At 36.3% G+C, this 21,809-nt stretch overlaps 1 protein-coding gene across 1 annotated transcript in view; it reads left to right on the top strand.

The window, feature by feature from the left end:
• The window catches only part of C12H12orf50 (chromosome 12 C12orf50 homolog), a 35,915-nt gene that overhangs the window by 4,217 nt on the left and 9,889 nt on the right, over positions 1 to 21,809 (top strand). Inside the window, exons 4-7 of the mRNA XM_067009838.1 lie at positions 12,630 to 12,788; positions 13,991 to 14,068; positions 14,150 to 14,263; positions 21,489 to 21,599. Of these exons, the coding sequence (XP_066865939.1) occupies positions 12,630 to 12,788; positions 13,991 to 14,068; positions 14,150 to 14,263; positions 21,489 to 21,599 (462 nt within the window). The remainder of the gene's footprint in view (positions 1 to 12,629; positions 12,789 to 13,990; positions 14,069 to 14,149; positions 14,264 to 21,488; positions 21,600 to 21,809) is intronic.

Below are 21,809 nucleotides of genomic sequence, written 5' to 3'. Positions count from 1 at the left end.
TTGAGATTGTCAGGTTTCCCTGATGCTATAGCTATGCCACTCTCCTGCTGTGGCTACCAAATTTCTTATGATGGAATTATTCTAGAAATGAGTTTACAGAATATCAGTCCTTTGGATTTGAAAACTTGGCTTCAGGTAATCCTTGGCAAATGAATGACTAAAAATTATGTTTCTTATAGTCTTCTGGAAAACTCTGATCTCATAGCATTCATTATACATGTGGTACCTTGATCAGTGTTTTTCTTCACTAGACTGTAAACATCACAAGGATGGGGATCATAACTAGTTTCTATTTTAAAAAAAAATTTATTTATTTATTTTTGGCTGCATTGGGTCTTCATTGCTATGTGCAGGCCTTCTCTAGTTGTGGCAAGCGGGGGCCACTCCTCGTTGCGGTGCTTGGACTTCTCATTGCGGTGGCCTCTCTTGGTGTGGAACACAGGCTCCAGAGCACAGGCTCAGTAGTTGTGGCACGTGGGCTCAGTAGTTGTGGCACGTGGGCTCAGTAGTTGTGGCTCATGGGCTCTAGAGCACAGGCTCAGTAGTTGTGGCTCACGGGCTTAGTTGCTCTGCGGCACGTGGGATCCTCCCGGGCCAGGGCTCAAACCCGTGCCCCCTGCACTGGCAGGTGGACTCTCAACCACTGCGCCACCAGGGAAGCCCCATAACTAGTTTCTTTACCAATGCTTTGCACAATGTCTGGAGCACAGATGCTCAATAAAACTGGATGTATGGACAGATGGATGGGGCTAGATAGATAACTACTGAAGGTAACCTACTGGGATGAAAGTTATTACACTTATTAAGTGGTTAACTTGATCCCATTGTTTTACATCTAGTGTGATTTTATTTCATGAGGACATTGTACTAAATTCTCTATATCTAGTGTAATAGTTTGCTTCCTAAAGGTCTATGGATAAAATTGCTATCTTTCAAACTAATTCTTTTAGGACTAGAGGAAAACAAAGACTCCATCTCTGGGCAAAGGAAAGGTAGAGTGTCTGTGTAACAATTATTGGGCTCCCCACTATAAGACATGCCCTGGGCTAAGTTCTGTAGGGATACATTTTATTATTCTCATTTATTAGGCATAGAATCTGGACGTCAAAAATAAATTCTAGCTTATCTGGAAGTCTCAATTTCTTCAACATGTGTCAAAACTGCTCCTAACTTCGGAATAAAGTTTCCCCTCTCTCAATAGGGTCAAAACCAGATCCATGCACTAGGACCAAATCCTTCCCCTAGCCATTTTACCTCCATCATGAGAGGGGATAAGCAGGCTTCATAGGCTGCTAATACCCTACTTCCTCAAACCTCCTTTCATCTGTCCAGGGACAAATCCACTTATATGCTTTGAATTCACCAGGACTAATTTTATTCTGCCCTTTATTCCTGTTTATGTCAGTTTCCCTCGGGAAAAAAAGAAATACTCCTGTGTGTTTCTCCTTTATTCTCACACTAGTACTATACTCACAACACTTCTGACACCATACAAGTGGGTTTTTTCCCACACCAATCAATTCTCTGTGACATTAGTTGGGTGTCCTATAATTTAATTCAATTCTGACACTAACCAGAGTTAGCACACACCCCACAGATTAATGACTGTATCCCCAAAGATTACCTTCCACTTTAGACATTAATTGCAAGTAGAAGGTCCCCAGGTTACCCACAACCTCTGTCTAACTTGGGTACAAATTGGAGGTTTCCATGATCTCTCTCCCTGGATTAAATAATTTGCTAGACAGCTCAAAGAACGCAGGGAAATGCTTCCTTATGTTTACCAGTTTATTGTAATAGATGATGCAATAGAGGATGGCATCCTCTACTGTAATAGAGGATGTTCATCACACAGATGAACAACCAGATGAAGAGGCACATAAGGTGAGGTCTGGAAGGGCCCAAGCACAGGAACTTCTGTCCCTGTGGAGCTGGGGTGTGCTACTGTCCAGTATGTGGATGTGTTCATCAACCTGGAAGCTCTCTGAATTCTATACTTTTGGGATGTTTATCGAGGCTTCATCAGGTACGCATGATTGAGTATTAAACCAATCTCTAGCCCCTCTCCCCTTCCTGGACATGGGGGCGGGGCTTAGAGTTCCAAGCTTCTAATGCTGGCTTGGTCTTTCTGGTGACAAACCCTACTCATGAAGCCACCAGGAGCCCACCCAGAGTCACCTCATTAGAACAAAGGACACTCCCAACACTGAGGAAACTCTAAGGGATTTTGGAGTTCTGTGTCAGGAACCAGGGTCAAAGGCCAAATATGAGAACAAAAGATGTTCCCAGTGCTCTTTTTACTTAGGAAATCACGAAGGTTTTTAGGAACTCTGTGCCAGTAACTGGGGGCAGAGACCAATGTATTTTCTATTATTTCACATCAGTCCATATCAGAAACCCCATCTTTCAAATGACTCACTCCTCTCCTTATTTGGCCCCTTTCATCCACTCCTCCCCAACCTTCATTATCAGCAGAATTCTTTTTCAACTTCTTCCCTGAACTTTCCCTTCGTCTTCATAGTCGAATGTAAGTGTCACTCCCCCCTCCTTCTCCAGCAGCACTCTCCAAGTGGTGGCTGTTTTTATCCCCAGTTCTCAAGTACCACTTGATCTGGAGATGAGGTAGAAGGTTTCCTTGGGTCCTATTGCCAATTTCAGATTGTTCTCTATCCCTTCTCCTTAAAACCATACAGTTTGTATCTCATGCCATTATCCCCCCTCGGCGTTGCTGTTCTTTTTGCTTTTGTCTACATCTGTTCACGTCCTTCCTCCCCATTTTGCACAAGTATGAACTCCTGGCTCATAGTCACTCTAACTGTACGCCTGTGTCAATTCTTGGTGATTCCAATATGTAAGTATATGATCTATCACCCTAACCTCTCAGTTCCTTGAACTCAGTTCCTCCACTGAGCTTACCCTTCCCCATCTCAGTCATTCTCTCAGTTATACTCTAAATACTAATTGCCAGCCTTTCTTCCTCTGGAGGGAATGGCCTGAGCTGTATTATGGTACAGGCCAACTGATGTGTACAGTGGTAGGGTATCACTTTTGATCTTTTGTAGTTTCTATTAAACTTGACCTGAGGAAAAAAAAATCTCCTTTGTCTTAATCCATCCTCTTACAAGCTACCACCCCATTTTTTTCTTTCTCTTTGTAGCAGTTCTCAAAACGGTTATCTTTTTTTTTTTTTTTTTTTTCGGTATGCGGGCCTCTGACAGCTGTGGCCTCTCCCGTTGCGGAGCACAGGCTCTGGATGCGCAGGCTCAGCGGCCATGGCTCACGGGCCCAACCTCTCCGCGGCATGTGGGATCTTCCTGGACCGGGGCATGAATCCGTGTCCCCTGCATCGCCAGGTGGGCTCTCAACCACTGCGCCACCAGGGAAGCCCAAAATGGTTATCCTTGACTTGGTATTATCAAATCCTCCCCACCCATTCTCTCTTAATCCCATGTAAATCATCCTTTTCAACCTCTTTCACCATTGATATACAAATTATTCAATCCAGTGGTCAATTTTCAGTCCTTCCATAAGTGGAACCATTAGCAGCATTTGACAGACTTGATCACTCCTCCCTCATTGATATAATTTCCTTATCTAGCTTCCAAGACCCTGTACCTCTTTGTTTTACTCCTATCTACCTAGTATTCTGTTTTTGCTCTTCCTCACTGGTTTTTCCTCTTTTCCCCATCCTCTTACATGTGGTATATTCTAGGAGTTAGTTCTTGGTTCTCTTTTCTTCTCTGCCTACTCCTTTGGTAATCTCATCCAGTCTCATGCCTTTGATTATGATCCACATGTAAATTACTCCCAAATTTACATATCTATTCCAGACCTCTCTCTTGAACTTCAAAGATCCTTATATTCAACTTTTCACTTGGGCTCTTAACTTGAGTAGATATTTCCCATTTAACACATTCAAAACTCAACTCACAATTTTACTCCTATATCCCCAAACCTGCTATAGCCATGGGCTTTCTATCTTGGTTTAATGGCAGTTCTATCCTTCTACCCTTCAGGTCAACTGAATCATCCTCAAACTCTGTTTCTCTCATATCCCACATCCAATCCATACAGAAATCCTGTTAACTCTACTGTATTTAATATATCCAAAAACCGACTTTTCTCACTATTTCTACTATTCCCACCTTGGGCCAAAACACTGACATCATTTCTTGGCTGGATTACTGCAATAGCCTAAATGGTTTTCCTACTTCAACTCTTGTCCCTCTATGTCTGTTCAAAGCACAGTCAGTGTTAGTCTTATGCATAAATCAGACATCACCCCTCCAACTGGTTTTCATTTCATTCAGAGTAAAATCAGAGTCCTGACAAAGGCCTAAATGACTGTACTTGATGCGGTGCCCTGTTTCCTCTCTGAATTTATCTCCTGCAGCTGTTCTACTTGCTCACTCTGCTCCAACCATACCAGTTTCCCTGCTTCTCCCTGCTAGTAGGCTCCTGCTTCAAGGGCTTTGCATGAAACGCCCTTCTCTCAACAGCTTTATGGTAAACTCTTTTACCTCTTCAAGGCCTTACTCAAATATCATCTTTTAATGAGGTCTACCCTGAATACTCTGTTTGAAATGTGGCAGCCTTCCCACTTCCTCCCTACACCCTCTTCCTGGCCTTGCTCTGCTTTCTTTTGCCATTTCCCTTATTTTCTCAGATAAAATATAATTTATTTCTTCACTATATCTCTTGTTTGTGGTCTGATTCCTCCCTATAGAATGAACATTCCGTAAGAGTAGGAATCTTTATTTTGTTTACTGATGAATCCCAACCACGAAACATAGGTACATAGTACTACCTTTCACATAGTGGCGAATTCTATCCCAGGAAGTCCAGAAAAGTATTTACTCATGTTAAGCAGGTAAATATTTTTCCTCTGCCCAGACAGATGTCTGTGCTCTAGGAAATAGGATTCAATTTCCAGACTGGATGAAACTACGAAGCTCATTTGAATTATGTGTTGAACCTACTGCATCATCTGTTCATTATAAAAATATTTCAGTACCTCAGAAGGTATAATTTGATCTTTTGTAGACCTAATATTTCCTAAAATATTTCCAGGGACATTTACCTACCAAGGTTCATATTAACCAAGACCGGGAAAATAAATCATCTTACCTTAGACAAAAATTAAATTACAAAGTTATACCTTTATTTTAAAATCTACCTTTATGTTTCAGTAGGTGCACATGATCAGTGTGGGATTAATGATGATTTTTATGGTAGCGAAATATAACTATTGTTTCATACATAGCATTGTGCAATTCACGTGTAAGTTTGTAGCCAGTTAAAATAAGATAAAATTTACACATTTAAATGTATAACCTGTGAAAATTTCTAGGGCCTCTGATCAAGGAATTGAGACCCATCATGTGGTCCATATTAAGCAGGTGAGTTGGAGCCACAGCAATGATAAGTTACCAGCTGTGCTCTTCCAGAATGAGGTGTTTGCCAAAAGCAACTTCCCATTAGTTGATTTGCCATTGTTATCTTTAAGCACTAAGTTCAATACTTGAGTCCTGCATTTTTTGTCTGGGAATATAAAACTTCCAGTTAGTCTTTTTGCAATTTAAAATTTAATCTGCTAACAAATTAAAAAAGGTTTTGGACTCTTTTGAAAAATATTTCATTTAGAGACTTCCCTGGTGGTCCAGTGGCTAAGACTCCATGCTCCCAATGCCAGGGACCAGGGCTCGATCCCTCATTAGGGAACTAGATCCCACATGACGCAACTAAGAGTTTGAACGCACAACTAAAGATTCTGCATGCCAAACTAAAAGATCCCACACGCCGTAACTAAAGATCCTGCATGCCGCAACGAAGATCCTGAACGAGGCAACGAAGATCTCGCATGCTGCAACTAAGACCCAGCACGGCCAAAAAAAAAAAAAAGAAGATTTCATTTAACTGTTGCTAAACCAGACATTTTCAAAAGAGGCCTAATCCTTCTGGTGATCATCTCCAAGTTTAAAAGCAAATAGGTGTCAAATTTAAATATAATAAAAATAAAATAAAATAGAATAAATTAAAATCTAAATTTCTAAAATTCTCTATAAGAATAAGCCTCCATCCACATTATGGAGCCTTATAGTCATTAACTTATCTCTTTAATACGTTTCTTTAGGATTGAGTTGTCATTGCAATTATTATTGATATATAATTTATTAAAATAACATAATTACATTACAAACTTAGATAAATAATTACTGCACATAAAATTAGAATTTTATTGGAAAAATATTAAACTATGAAAAAGAATGAAATAGAAATTCTAGAGTTGAACAATAACCAAAAATGAAAAATTATTAGAGGGGTTCAACTGCAGATTTAAGCTGACAGAAGAAAGAATCAGCAAACTAAAGATAGATCAATAGACATCATATAGTCTGAAAAAGGTATAGAATTGAAAAGAAAAATGTTTGGTAGAACTTGCCTGTGAAGCCATCTGGTCCTGGACTTTTGTTTGTTGGGAGTTTTTAAATCACAGATTCAATTTCAATACTTGTAATTGGTCTGTTCATATTTTCTATTACTTCCTGGTTCAGTCTTGGTAGATTGTACCTTTCTATGAATTTGTCCATTTCTTCTAGGCTGTCCATTTTATTGGCATATAGTTGCTTGTAGTACTCTCTTATGGTCCTTTGTATTTCTGTGGTGTCAGTTGTAACTTCTCCTTTTTAATTTATAATTCTATTGATTTGGACCCTCTCCCTTTATTTATACAATGGAATATTACTCAGACACAAAAAAGAATGAAGTAATGCCATTTGCAGCAACATGGATGGACCTAGAGATTATCATCCTAAATGAAGTAAGCCAGACATAGAAGATAAATATCATATGATATTACTTATCTGTGGAATCTAAAAAAAAAGGGGGGAGATACAAATGAACTTGTATACAAAACAAATAGATGCACAGACATAGAAAACAAACTTATGGTTACCAAAGGAGAAAGGGGGAGGGGGAGGGATAAATTAGGAGTTTGGTATTAACATATACACACTACTATATATAAAATAGATAACCAACAAGGACCCTACTGTATAGCACAGGGAACTATACTCAATATTTTATAATAACCTATAAAGGAAAAGAATCTGAAAAAAATAGAAGTATATGTATGTATAACTGAATCAGTTTGCTGTACATGTGCAACTAACACAACATTGTAAATCAATCTTACTTCAATTAAAAAAAAGAAAAAGAAAGATGAACAGAACCTCAGAGAAATGTGGGACATGCATAGTGGGAGTACCAGAATGAGAGGAGGGAAAATAGAAAAAAATATTCAAAGAAATAATGGCTGAAAACTTCCTAAATTTGATGAAAATTATTAATCTACATATCCAAGAAGCACAACAAATGCTAAGTAGAATAAACCCAAAGACAGACACATCATAGTTAAAAGAGTAAATGCCAAAACAAAAGCAAATTCTGGAAAGAAGCAAAATAACAATGATTTGTCACATATAAGAGAATCTCAGTATGATTAACAGCTGACTTCTCCAGAAAAAAAGTAGTCCAGAAGGCAGTAGGATGACATAATCAAAGTACTGAAAGAAAAATATATATATATATATACATGTATATAATTGTATTTTGAACATATAACATTTAGAAACGTAATATATTTGACAGGAACAGCACAAAAGAGGCAGGCGAAAGCAAACTTGTATTATGGTAAAGAAATGATACTAGGTGGTAACTCAAATGAAGAAAACTAGAAATGATAAATAAGAAGGCTAATGTATCAGACTCTATAGATATGTATTTTCCTTCTCCTCTCAACTACTTTAAGAAATACAAAGTTATAGAAAGTAATAATTATAACAATGTGCTTTGGGGTTTGTAACACATTACAGATGTAATATAATATTAATAGGATTATACAGAATATACACACAAAAATACTTGATAAAATTCTAGGAAACTAAATCCAACATTAAAAAAAGAATTTTAGTTCATGACCAAGTGGGATTTATCCCAGAAATGCAAGGTTGGTTTAACTACAAAAAATGAATTAATGTAATACACCAGATCAATAGAATAAAGGGCAAAAAAACATGGTCATGGTCATCATAGTATATGAACAAAAAGCATTGACAAAAACCAACACTCTTTCATGATAAAAACACTCAACAAACTAAAAGTAGAAGGAAACTCCTTCAACCTGATCTAGGACATATATGAAAAATCCACAGCTAATATACTTACTAGCATAACTGAAAGCCTTTCCTCTTAATCAGAAACAAGGATGTTTTCTTGCCATTTATATTAAAGCCAGGGGGATTGGGCAATAAAGCTAAATAAAAGGCACTCAGATTGGAAAGGAAGAAATAAAATGATCTCTATTTACATATGGCATGATCTTTCATTTAGAAAAATCTAAAAAACTTGTTTAAAACTATTAGAAGTAATAAATTCAGCAGGGTTCAAGATTAATATACAATAATTGTATTTCTATATACTAGCAATGAACAAAGTGAAGATGAAATAAAAAATTCCACTTAGAACAGCATTACAAATATTTAGTTATTACTTTAACAAAAGAAGAACAAAACATTCAAAAACTACAGAACGTTGTTGAAAAAAATTAAATAAACTTTAAAAATGGAAAGATAGACCATGTTCATAGATTGGTTTTCTTGTTAATATGGTAGTACCCCCCAATCGGTCTATAGATTCAATGCCACTCCTATCAAAATCCCAAATGACTTATTTGAAGGAGTTGACAAGCTGATTCTAAAATGTACAGCTGACCATTGAACAACAGAGGAGGTTAGGGGAGCTGACCCTCCAAGTATAACTTATAGTTATACTCAGATAACTATAGATTCAGAGGGTTCTCTGAATATGCAGTTCCTCCATATCCATGGTTCTGCATGCTCAGATTCAATCAATCTTGGATTTTCAAGTACTGTAGTATTTACTATTAAAAAAAAAAATCCGTGTACAAGTGGACCCTTGCAGTTCAAGCATGTGTTGTTCAAGGGTCAATGGTATATAGAATTTCAAGGGACCCAGAATAGTAAAAACAATCTTGAAAATGAAAAAGTTGTAGAACTCATACTTACTGATTCTGAAATGTAGAAATTACTACAAAACTAGTAATCAAGACCATTTGGTACTGGCATAAAAATCAATTCAATATGTAGATCAATGAGATAAATTGAGAGACCAGAGCTAAACCTTTCCATAAATCAATTTCTGGTCAATTGATTTTTGAAAAGGGTGCATAGACCATTCAATGGGGGAAAGAATAGTATTCTCAACAAATGGTGCTAAGAAAACTGGATAGCCATATAAAAAAAAAACAAAGAAAAACTTGGACTTCTTTATACTCTACAAAAATTGACTCAAAATAGACCAAAGATCTAAATATGAGCTAAAATTATAAAATTCTTATAAGAAACTGGAGGTTACTCAAACCCCTCTCAGTTATGACACCAGAAAAACAAGCAATCAATGAAAAAATGAATTGGATTTCATCAAAATTATAAACTTTTGTGTTTCAAGAATACCATCAAGAAAGTGAAAAGACAACATACAGAATGGGAGAAAATATTTGCAAATCTTTCATCTGATAAGAGACATATCTAGAATATATAAAGAGCTCTTACAACCCAATAATATTAAGACAATCCCATTACAAAATGGACAAAGACTCTGAATAGACATTTCTCAAAGATATACAAATGGCTCATAAGCTCATGAAAAGATGCTCATCATCATTAACCATTAGATATATGTAAATCAAAACTATAGTGAGATGCCACTCACATCTACTAGAATAGTTTAATCAAAAAGATAATAAGAGTTGACGAGGATGTAGAGAAATTGGAATCTTCATACATTTCAGGTAGGAATGTAAATGGTGCAATTGCTTTGGAAAACAGACTGGCAGTTCCTCAAAAGATTAAACATAGAGTCACTATATGTCCTACTTATTTACTCCTAAGTATATACCCAAGAGATATGTCCTCACAAAAACTTGCACAACAATATTCATATCAACTTTATAACAACCAAAAAAAGTGGAAATAACCCAAGTGTCCATCATGTGATGAATGGATAAATTGTGGTATATGCATACAATGAAATATTATTTGGCTATAAAAAACACTGCGGTAAGTGGAAGGAGTCATGTACAAGGACCACATATTGTATAATTCCATTTATATGAGATATCCAGAATAGGCAAATCCATAGAAACAGAAAGTATACTAGTGCTTGTGTAAGGCTGGGGACACTGGGTGGACATGAAGAGTAACTGCTAACTGGTATCAGTTTCCTTTTATGGGGTGATCAAATATCCTAAAACTGATCATGGTGATGGTTGCATATCTCCCTGAATATACTAAAAAACATTGAATTATACATTTAAATGAGGAATCGTATAGTATGTGAATTACATCTCAATAAAGCTTTTATAAAATGTGATTTTGGGCTTCCCTGCTGGCGCAGTGGTTGAGAATCCGCCTGCCGATGCAGGGGACACGGGTTTGTGCCCTGGTCCGGGAAGATCCCACAGGCTGCGGAGTCGCTGAGCCTGCGCGTCCGAAGCCTGTGCTCCGCAATGGGAGAGGCCACAACAGTGAGAGGCCCGCGTACCACAAAAAAAAAAAAGTCATTTTAACTTGTATTGTTTTGAATGTTCAATGAAGCTTTTCTTTGAAGCTAATGACAAGTCTTGGGAATATGTATTGAGAATAGCTAAAAAGTTCTGTTTAAAGCCGTGTTTTTCCTTCACAGTTACTTACTAGTGCTCTCTTTTCATTCACACCACAAGACTTTTTTTCAAGAGTGACATATTCTTTCACAATAGTCTAGAAATGGAGCAAGCAAAATTTTTCAATGAAAATTCTTAACTAGCAACATACTCTATTAGGCATTTGAATTCAGAACATTCCAACCAGATAGCACTTTTTTCTAATACCACATGTATTCATTTTCTGTTACTGTTGTAACAATTTACCCTTAACTAAGTGACTTCAACAACTCAAGTTTATTGTCTTGTAGTTCTATAGTTTAGGAATTTGATGAGATCTCTGAATTAAAATTAAGGTGTCTCCAGGGCTGCATTCCTTCTGGAGATTTCTGAGAGAGAATCTGTTGCCTTGCCTTTTCCAGTTTCTAGAGGTCTTCAGTATTCCTTTGTTCATGTCCCCCTTCCTCTACCTCGGAGTCAGCAATGGATAATCAAGTCCTTCTGACACTGCATCACTCTGACTTAGCTTCCACTGTCACACTTCTTTTCCTGGCTCTTTTCCTCTGCATCTCTCTTCTACTTTCAAAGGCCACCTGAATAATAAAGGATAATCTGCCAATTCTGAGGTCAGCTGATTAGCAGTCTTAATTCCTCTTTCCTGTATAACCTAATGTATACACAGGTTTCAGCGATTAAGACTTGGACATCTTTGGGAGAACATTATTCTGCCTATCACAAAATGACTTTCTCCTGGTAGAGATGTATATAAGTCAAGGTAATGGAAGAAGCCCTATGAGTTCATGGTGGTTTGATTAATCAATAGAGGAGGATTTTTTTTTTTCAGGCAATGTGCTATAGAAAATTTTGGCATGGGTAAAGTAGAGCTTTATTTTGTAAAGTGGAGAAAAGGCTACTGTGAACTGAGGCTTGCTCTCAGGCAAACTAATTTTAGGGTGAAAATGGATGTGGAAATTAAGGATCTGGAATACGATAGATGGCTTTCAAATTATTGGGATGGCAAACCCACTGAAAGCGTTCCCATGACCCAGGACCCCAGATAGATGATCATTGATTTGGAGCTGTGGTTTCCAAACTTGGCTGATTTTGTAATTATCTGAGACATTTAAAAACTAGTATCAGATTTCTAGGCTTTAATTTAGACCTGCTGAATCAGAAATTTGAAAAACAGAGACCCAAAAGATGATCTGAATAACTTTTTTAGTTGATTCTGATAATGAGCCAAATTTGATAACTATTGGTGTGAAAAACCAAGAGAATTGAATAAGTAATGATAGAAGATACATGTGTTCACTGGCTTTTTCTATTATTTGCTGGTTAGTTTTGAAGGTTACAGAACATTTAAATATGACCTAGAGCTTTGGTCAATCTGACCCATGTGAGTCAATAAAGGAATCTGAAAGTATTATTCTCACTTTGAAGTTATCAATCCCCAGCCATTGGATTTTTTCCTCTCTTGAACACGTATACTCTGCCATTATAAGCTACGTCTTATATGAGTTTGCCTTTGTTAAATTATTGTAATGTGATTAGTTAAGTTATTCGTATCTCATGGATGTAAGAATACAGTAATGCTTCTGATCACTTTGTATTTATATCAAAGTATGATATATACCAAGTCATGGTTATAATTACTATCTAAAGTCTATGAATTAGCATATTTTCCACACCTCACCAGCAAAATGTTGATTTTTTTTGCAAGTTAGTTCAATAACCTTTCCAGAAATAAGAAGAGACACCTTTTAACAAATATGCAGTTAATCAGGAGGACAACAGTTGATCAGACACCTTTTAACAAATATGCAGTTAATCAGGAGGACAACAGTTGATCATTGAACATGCACCAAAATGTGAATCTTGAAAAGACTGAAATGTTGCATTTCCTCTATAGATATCATACTGCAGAAAGAAACTCAGGAAGGAATTCCACCCCCAACCCAGAGTCAGAAACCTCTGAAACCTCAGAAGAATATATCACGACCCATTCACCATCCCTTAGTTTTAAAAACAAACTTTGAGGAAGAAGAGGAGGAAGAAGATGAACAATATGGTTAGTAAACCTTTTCTCAGATTTACAGTGCACATTCAAAAACCTCATGGTATTTTCTACATATTTGTTTAACTATTAGAAGTGTATAATGTAATACATAAGGCAGATTTGGGTGAGAAAACAGCTTTCATTTTATTAAGTATATTAAATTATTATGTTCTAATTTGTTCTATGTGTACACATATGCTTATCATTTGGATTGGAAGTTTTTTGTTGTATGATGGCTAGGAGACAGATCTCATGTTTAAGTATGCACAGTTGCTTGTAGGTATACTAATAACCTGTTTTACTTTTATATAACTTAATATTAATAACATTGATTTATATAACTTTTATTATTTATATATAACTTAACATTGATATACATGAGTGTCAATCTATTACATGATTATATTCATCTGTCTCACATTTAATCCTTGAAGTTATAGAGATCAATAAAGTAGTTTATAATTTATAAAGCACTATCATCTGCAATATCCCAGGTAATCCTTGCCAAAGTATAAACAAGGTTAGAACCAGGTCTTTTGCAGTGTAGCCCATGCTATTCCTCCCATATCATCACAGCCCTGCAGTGCCAATAAGCATGTACAAACAAGATAGGCATGTGGAAAAATAAACTCTCAGTCTGTCTCTACCCTGGAATATGTCCTTCCATGGAGACACAGGATGTGGGCACATTGAAAAATTGAAATGTGACATTTTTTCTGTAGGTATTTTACTACAGAAACAAACTCAGGAGGGAATTGCACCTCTGTCCCAGAGTTGGGAGCCCCTGAAACCTCAGGAGGATATATCGCAACCCATTCACCATCCTTTAATTTTAAAAACTAACTTTGAGGAAGTAGAGGAGGAAGGAGATATGTCCTTTTCTGCCGTGGCTCTGTGTCTCCCATACTTACATCTTCCTTCTCTAAACAAACAAGCAAGCAAGCAAAGATGATCTCAAATGTGAATCTGTACCTGCAGCTTCTCATCTCAAGACACATAATGTAGAGTCATTTCCTTCCTCTTGACTGATTCTTTCCAAAGTGTAAAATATAGCAATGAGAAACATTTGACAGTGTGCAAATTATTGATTTTAAATATTTTTTAAAACAGTAATCCACTCATGAGAACAATGTGTGGGATGTTTCATTCTGGTTTATAAATTTTCAGATTATTTGGCTTTAGGCAATTTAATTAAAAATATATATATCCTATAGATGCTTCTAGTTTATGGACAATGACTCCTGAAGAAATTGAAGAAAAAAGAGCAATAAAGGAGATGTGTTATAAATCTGGTAAGAAATCAAACATTTGTGGATTATCTAATATTTGATGTGAGAAGTACACTAACTGTTAATTTTCTTCTGGGAGATTAGGTGTATACTACAGATTTCATACTCCTCCAGATATTTTATCATCTAAAAGCATAGCCTCTACAGTGGAAAAAGAGTTAAAAAAGCCTTTGGAAAATGGCAGTGAATTGCAGGAAGGTAAGGAATGAAAAGGAAGCATTTCAAGGTGATGAATAAGAGGTACTTGGTGTGATAGGCTTTGAATTATTTAGTAAATTACACACTGAAGTCAAATGATAAATAATACATCAGAACTGAGAGTGAGAAGGAAGTGATTTTATCGGATGACCTAAATTTAATAAGAAAAGCTGCTATTAATATAATTGTATTTTCCACAGGAACCACAGAATGAATAGACTTAATAAACACATGGTAGTACTACACAGCCCATGCAATAATTCTGTAAATAATTTGGTTTTGCCATTTTATTTGGCTATGAAAATAACTCTCCCTGTGAAACAGGTGTAAATTTTTCTTTATAAGTAGAAGGGAAACTTAGCCCTAGAAGGACAAAAGGGAGATCACAGAACAACGTTAGCAGCAGAACAATGGTATGTTTGTTCATTGAATGAGTGCCTCCTGTGTACCAGCCAATTTCAAGGGCAAAGCAGGTGAATAATTCCAAAGCTGTGCCTTTTATGGATCTTATGTTCTGGTGAATCTGACTTTTCTGTTGGTGAACATCTTTCCCTTGAAGGCAAGATAAGAAGAACATTATTTTCTGCATATAAAACAAGGAACTCATGAGAAGCAAGAAGAATTACAATCCTGCAGCCTGTGGAGAAAAAACTACATTCACAGAAATATAGACAAGATGAAAAGGCATAGGGCTATGTACCAGATGAAGGAACAAGATAAAACCCCAGAAAAACAACTAAATGAAGTGGAGATAGGCAACCTTCCAGAAAAAGAATTCAGAATAATGATAGTGAAGATGACCCAGGACCTTGGAAAAAGAATGAAGGCAAAGATTGAGAAGATGCAAGACATGTTTAACAAAGACTTAGAAGAATTAAAGAACAAACAAACAGAGATGAACAGTGCAATAACTGAAATGAAAACTATACTAGAAGGAATCAATAGCAGAATAACTGAGGCAGAAGAACGGATAAGTGATCAGGAAGACAGAATGGTGGAATTCACTGCTGTGGAACAGAATAAAGAAAAAAGAATGAAAAGAAATGAAGAGAGCCTAAAAGACCCCTGGGACAACATTAAATGCAACAACATTCACATTATAGGGGTCCCATAAGGAGAAGAGAGAGGGAAAGAACCAGAGAAAATATTTGAAGAGATTATAATCGAAAACTTCCCTAACATGGGAAAGGAAATAGCCACCCAAGTCCAGGAAGAGCAGCGAGTCCCATACAGGATAAACCCAAGGAGAAACACACCAAGACACATAGTAATCAAACTGGCAAAAATTAAAGACAAAGAAAAATTGTTGAAAGCAGCAAGGGAAAAATGAAAAATAACATACAAGGGAACTCCCATAAGGTTAACAGCTGATTTCTGAGCAGAAACTCTACAAGCCAGAAGGGAGTGGCATGATATACTTAAAGTGATGAAAGGGAAGAACCTACAACTAAGATTACTCTACCCAGCAAGGATCTCATTCAGATTCGATGGAGAAAGCAAAAGCTTTACAGACAAGCAAAAGCTAAGAGAATTCAGCACCACCAAACCAGCTCTACAACAAATGCTAAAGGAACTTCTCTAAGTGGGAAACACAAAAGAAGAAAAGGATCTACAAAAACAAACCCGAAAAAATTAAGAAAATGGTCATAGGAACATACATATCAATAAGTACCTTAAACGTGAATGGATTAAATGCTCCAACCAAAAGACACAGGCTTGCTGAATGGATACAAAAACAAGACCCATATATATGCTGTCTACAAGAGACCCACTCCAGACCTAGGGACACATACAGACTGCAAATGAGGGGATGCAAAAAGATATTCCATGCGAATGGAAATCAAAAGAAAGCTGGAGTAGCAATACTCATATCAGATAAAATAGACTTAAAAATAAAGAATGTCACAAGAGACAAAGAAGGACACTACATAATGATCAAGGGCTCACTCCAAGAAGAAGATATAACAATTATAAATATATATGCACCCAACATAGAAGCACCTCAATACATAAGGCAACTGCTAACAGCTGTAAAAGAGGAACTCGACAGTAACACAATAATAGTGGGGGACTTTAACACCTCACTTACACCAATGGACAGATCATCCAAAATGAAAATAAATATGAAACACAAGCTTTAAATGACACAACAGACCAGACAGATTTAATTATGTTTATAGGACATTCCATCCAAAAACAGCAGATTACACTTTCTTCTCAAGTGCGCATGGAACATTTTCCAGGATAGATCACATCTTGGGTCACAAATCAAGCCTCAGTAAATTTAAGAAAATTGAAATCATATCAAGAGTCTTTTCTGACCACAACACTATGAGATTAGAAATGAATTACAGGGAAAAAAACGTAAAAAACACAAACACAAGGAGGCCAAACAATACGTTACTAAATAACCAAGAGATCACTGAAGAAATCAAAGAGGAAATAAAAAAATACCTAGAGACAAATGACAATGACAACACGACGATCCAAAACCTATGGGATGCAGCAAAAGCAGTTCTAAGAGGGAAGTTTACAGCTATACAGGCCTACCTCAAGAAACAAGAAAAATCTCAAACAATCTAACCTTACACCTAAAGGAACTAGAGAAAGAAGAACAAACAAAACCCCAAGTTAGTAGAAGGAAAGAAATCATAAAGATCAGAGCAGAAATAAATGAAATAGACACAAAGAAAACAATAGCAAAGATCAATAAAGCTAAAAGCTGGTTCTTTGAGAAGATAAACAAAATTGCTAAACGATTAACCAGACTCATCAAGAAAAAGAGGAAGAGGACTCAAATCAATAAAATTAGAAATGAAAAAGGAGAAGTTACAACAGACACTGCAGAAATACAAAGCATCCCAAGAGACTACTACAAGCAACTCTATGCCAATAAAATGGACAACCTGGAAGAAATGGACAAATTCTTAGAAAGTTATAACCTTCCAAGACTGCACCAGGAAGAAATAGAAAACATGAACAGACCAATCACAAGTAATGATATTGAAACTGTGATTAAAAATCTTTCAACAAACAAAAGTGCAGGACCAGATGGCTTCACAGGTGAATTCTATCAAACATTTAGAGAGGAGCTAACATCCATCCTTCTCAAACTCTTCCCAAAAATTGCAGAGGAAGGAACACTCCCAAACTCATTCTATGAAGCCACCATCACCCTGACACCAAAACCAGACAAAGATACTACAAAAAAAGAAAATTACAGACCAATATCACTGATGAATATAGATGCAAAAATCCTCAACCAAATACTAGCAAACAGAATCCAACAACACATTAAAAGGATCACACACCATGATCAAGTGGGATTTATCCCAAGAATGCAAGTCTTCTTCAATATACGCAAATCAATCAATATGATACACCATATTAATAAACTGAAGAATAAAAACCATATGATCATCTCAATAGATGCAGAAAAAGCTTTTGACAAAATTCAACACCCATTTATGATTAAAAACTCTCCAAAAAGTTGGCATAGAGGGAACCTACCTCAACATAATAAAGGCCATATACAACAAACCCACAGCAAACATCATTCTGAATGGTGAAAAACTGAAAGCATTTCCTCTAAGATCAGGAAGAAGACAAGGATGTCCACTCTCATCACTATCATTCAACATAGTTTTGGAATTCCTAGCCACAGCAATCAGAGAAGAAAAAGAAATAAAAGGAATACAAATTGGAAAAGAAGAAGTAAAACTGTCACTGTTTGCAGATGACATGATACTATACATAGAGAACCCTAAAGATGCCACCAGAAAACCACTAGAGCTAATCAATGAATTTGGTAAAGTTGCAGGATACAAAATTAATGCACAGAAATCTCTTTCATTCCTATACACTAATGATGAAACATCTGAAAGAGAGATTAAGGAAACACTCCCATTTACTATAGCAACAAAAAGAATAAAATACCTAGGGGTAAACCTACCTAGGGAGACAAAAGACCTGTATGCAGAAAACTATGAGACACTTATGAAAGAAATTAAAGATGATACCAACAGATGGAGAGATATACCATGTTCTTGGACTGGAAGAATCAATATTGTGAAAATGACTGTATTATCCAAAGCAATCTACAGATTCAGTGCAATCCCTATCAAATTACCAATGACATTTTTTACAGAACTAGAGCAATAAATCTTAAAATTTGTAGGGAGACACAAAAGATCCCAAATAGCCACAGCAGTCTTGAGGAGAAAAAAACGGGCTGGAGGAATCAGACTCCCTGACTTCAGACTATACTACACAGCTACAGTAATCAGGACAATATGGTACTGGCACAAAAAAACAGAAATATAGATCAATGGAAGAAGATAGAAAGCCCGGAGATAAACTCATGCACATATGGTCAACTAATCTATGATGAAGGAGGCAAGAATATACAATGGAGAAAAGACAGCCTCTTCAATAAGTGGTGCTGGGAAAACTGGACAGCTACGTGGAAAAGAGTGAAATTAGAACACTCCCTAACACCATACATACACAAAAATAAAATCAAAATGGATTAGAGACCTAAATGTTAGACTGGACACTATAAAACTCTTAGAGGTAAACATAGGAAGAATACTCTTTCACATAAATCACAGCAAGATCTGTTTTGATCCACCTCCTAGAGTAATGGAAATAAAAACAAAAATAAACAAATGGGACCTATTGAAACTTAAAAGCTTTTGCACAGCAAAGGAAACCATAAACGAGATGAAAAGACAACCCTTAGAATGGGAAAATATTTGCAAACAAATCAACAGGCAAAGGATTAATCTCCAAAATATATAAACAGCTCATGCAGCCCAATATTAAAAAAACAAACAACCCAATCCAAAAATGGGCAGAAGACCTAAATAGACATTTCTCCAGAGAAGACACACAGATGGCCAAGAAGCACATGAAAAGCTGCTCAACATCACTAATTATTAGAGAAATGCAAATCAAAACTACAATGAGGTATCACCTCACACTAGTTAGAATGGGCATCATCAGAAAATCTACAAACAACAAATGCTGGAGAGGGTGTGGAGAAAAGGGAACCCTCTTGCACTGTTGGGAATGTAAATTGATACAGCCACTATGGAGAACAGTATGGAGGTTTCCTAAAACACTAAAAATAGAATTACCATATGATCCAGCAATCCCACTACTGGGCATATACCCAGAGAAAGCCATAATTCACAAAGACACATGCACCCCAATGTTCATTGCAGCACTCTTTACAATAGCCATGTCATGGAAGCAACCTATATGCCCATCGACAGACGAATGGATAAAGAAGATGGGGTACATATATACAATGGAATATTACTCAGCCATAAAAAGGAACGATATTGGGTCATTTGTTGAGACGTAGAGGGATCTAGACACTGTCATACAGAGTGAAGTGAGTCAGAAAGAGAAAAACAAAAATCATATATTAATGCATATATTTGAAACCTAGAAAAATGGTACAGATGCACCAGTTTGCAGGGCAGAAATTGAGACACAGATGTAGAGAACAAACGTATGGACACCAAGGAGGGAAAGCCGCGGGGGTTGTGGTGGTGGTGGTGTGATGAACTGGGTGATTGGGATTGACATGTATACACTGATGTGTATAAAATTGATGACTAATAAGTTTCTGCTATATAATAAAATAAATAAAATAAAATTCCAAAAGGAAAAAACAGGAACTCAGAGAAAAAAAATCCATGGATGTTATGAGTTTAAGTAGTTTTCTTGCCCCTGGGATGAGCTGAAAAACAAGTTTTGCAGGAGCAGGAGAGGTCTGAATTATTTTCTCCTCTTTAAAAAATAAATAAATAAATAAATATAGTTGGCAAAGTGTCCCAGGATCAATATGAGTATAGGGTAAAAAGTAGAATGCCTGTCTTGCAAGTACATATGTGTGGCAAACTATTTAAACATATGGCAGTAGGTGGCAGCAACATGCCATTAGATGGTAGAACAATCAAAGAGACCTAGCTGATATATGGGAGGCATCTAGTGAAGGACAGATTTCTTGAATTATGGAGACAAGAAAAAATAAAACAATAACAAAACAAAAATAAACACATTAGCAATGAATATTAAAAATGGCAGATTATAAAGACAATTATATGCATTTTTGCTTTATATTATGGTTTTAAAAAGTTTTTTATTTTTAAATAATTTCAGTTAACTAATGAATATCCTTTACCCAGATTTCCCCAAATGTTAGCATTGTACACATTTGATTTTTCACTCTCTCTCCCTCTCTCTCTCAACACACACATTGTTGTTATTTTTTTCAAATTGTTTGAGAGTTAGTTGCAGGCATGATGCCCCTACATAACTCTCACCCAAATGCAGTATAAATATCAATATCAGGAAATTACTACTGATTCAATATTATTTACAGACTTAAAAAAAAAAATTTCACCAATTGTGCCATCAATGTCCTTTATAACAAAATGAATTTTTTTTCCCTGGTTTAGAATCCAGTCCAGAATCACGAGTTGTATCAGATTGTCATAGCTCTTTTATTCTCCTTTTAATATTTTATTTTCGGAGAAAATTAGTTAGAGATGTATAAGGAAATAGTGAGAATTAATTATCAGTATAATTAGCATTTTTTTTTTTTTTTTTTTTTTTTTTTTTTTTTTTTTTGCGCGGTATGCGGGCCTCTCACTGTTGTGGCCTCTCCCGTTGCGGAGCACAGGCTCCGGACGCGCAGGCCTAGCGGCCATGGCTCACGGGCTTAGTTGCTCCGCGGCATGTGGGATCTTCCCGGACCAGGGCACGAACCCGTGTCTCCTGCATCGGCAGGCGGACTCTCAACCACTGCGCCACCAGGGAAGCCCTAATTAGCATTTTTTAATCAGTAGTTGACCCTAATACTTTTTACTCTGTTCATGGTTAGTAGATGAAAACAAAACAAATATTACAAAATTCATTATATGAAAAGCACATTAAATAAACTAAATATACATACACTATAGAGTTAGATTGCTTAAATTTTTTAACTGCCACTTGATACATTATCCACAAAGGAAAATAAACTTGCCTTCTGCTTTCCTCCTAATTATAAATTGGCTTAAAATTTGTATAATTATAAATTTATTGTTCATCAAATCACTGTGCAAACAATATTTCCATTAACTTTTAGGTTTTTTACTGTCATCATAAATTCTATCATAAACTTAGGTAAACGCCTAATGGTTCCTGGAGTGATTTTTTTTTTTTTTCCTAGGGGACAGTCTGACAGTTCCAACAAAATTCAGCCTATCTGAAAGGCGAGGTAAGATAAAAGCATCACTGGATAGGAAACCAAGGACTGACATTGCTGCTTTTGAAAATGGAGGTGAGTTAGTTTATTACTGATTGATTCTGAGTATGTCACCATATAATAAATGAGTCTGAATTTTCTCTCTCATAACTGATTTGTTTTAGCATTTTATTCATTGGCTTTGGATAAACTCCTTGAGGTCAGGAATTGTGTATAATCAATTGCTCTAGACGAAATCTCTAGTAGAATGTCTGGCATATGATGTGCACTCCGTAAATATTTTTA

Source organism: Kogia breviceps, chromosome 12 (genome assembly GCF_026419965.1).
Source record: "Kogia breviceps isolate mKogBre1 chromosome 12, mKogBre1 haplotype 1, whole genome shotgun sequence".
Taxonomy (NCBI): Eukaryota; Metazoa; Chordata; class Mammalia; order Artiodactyla; family Physeteridae; genus Kogia; species Kogia breviceps.
Note: the sequence above shows the minus strand (reverse complement) of the source record. Positions and strands in the feature narration are given on the sequence as shown.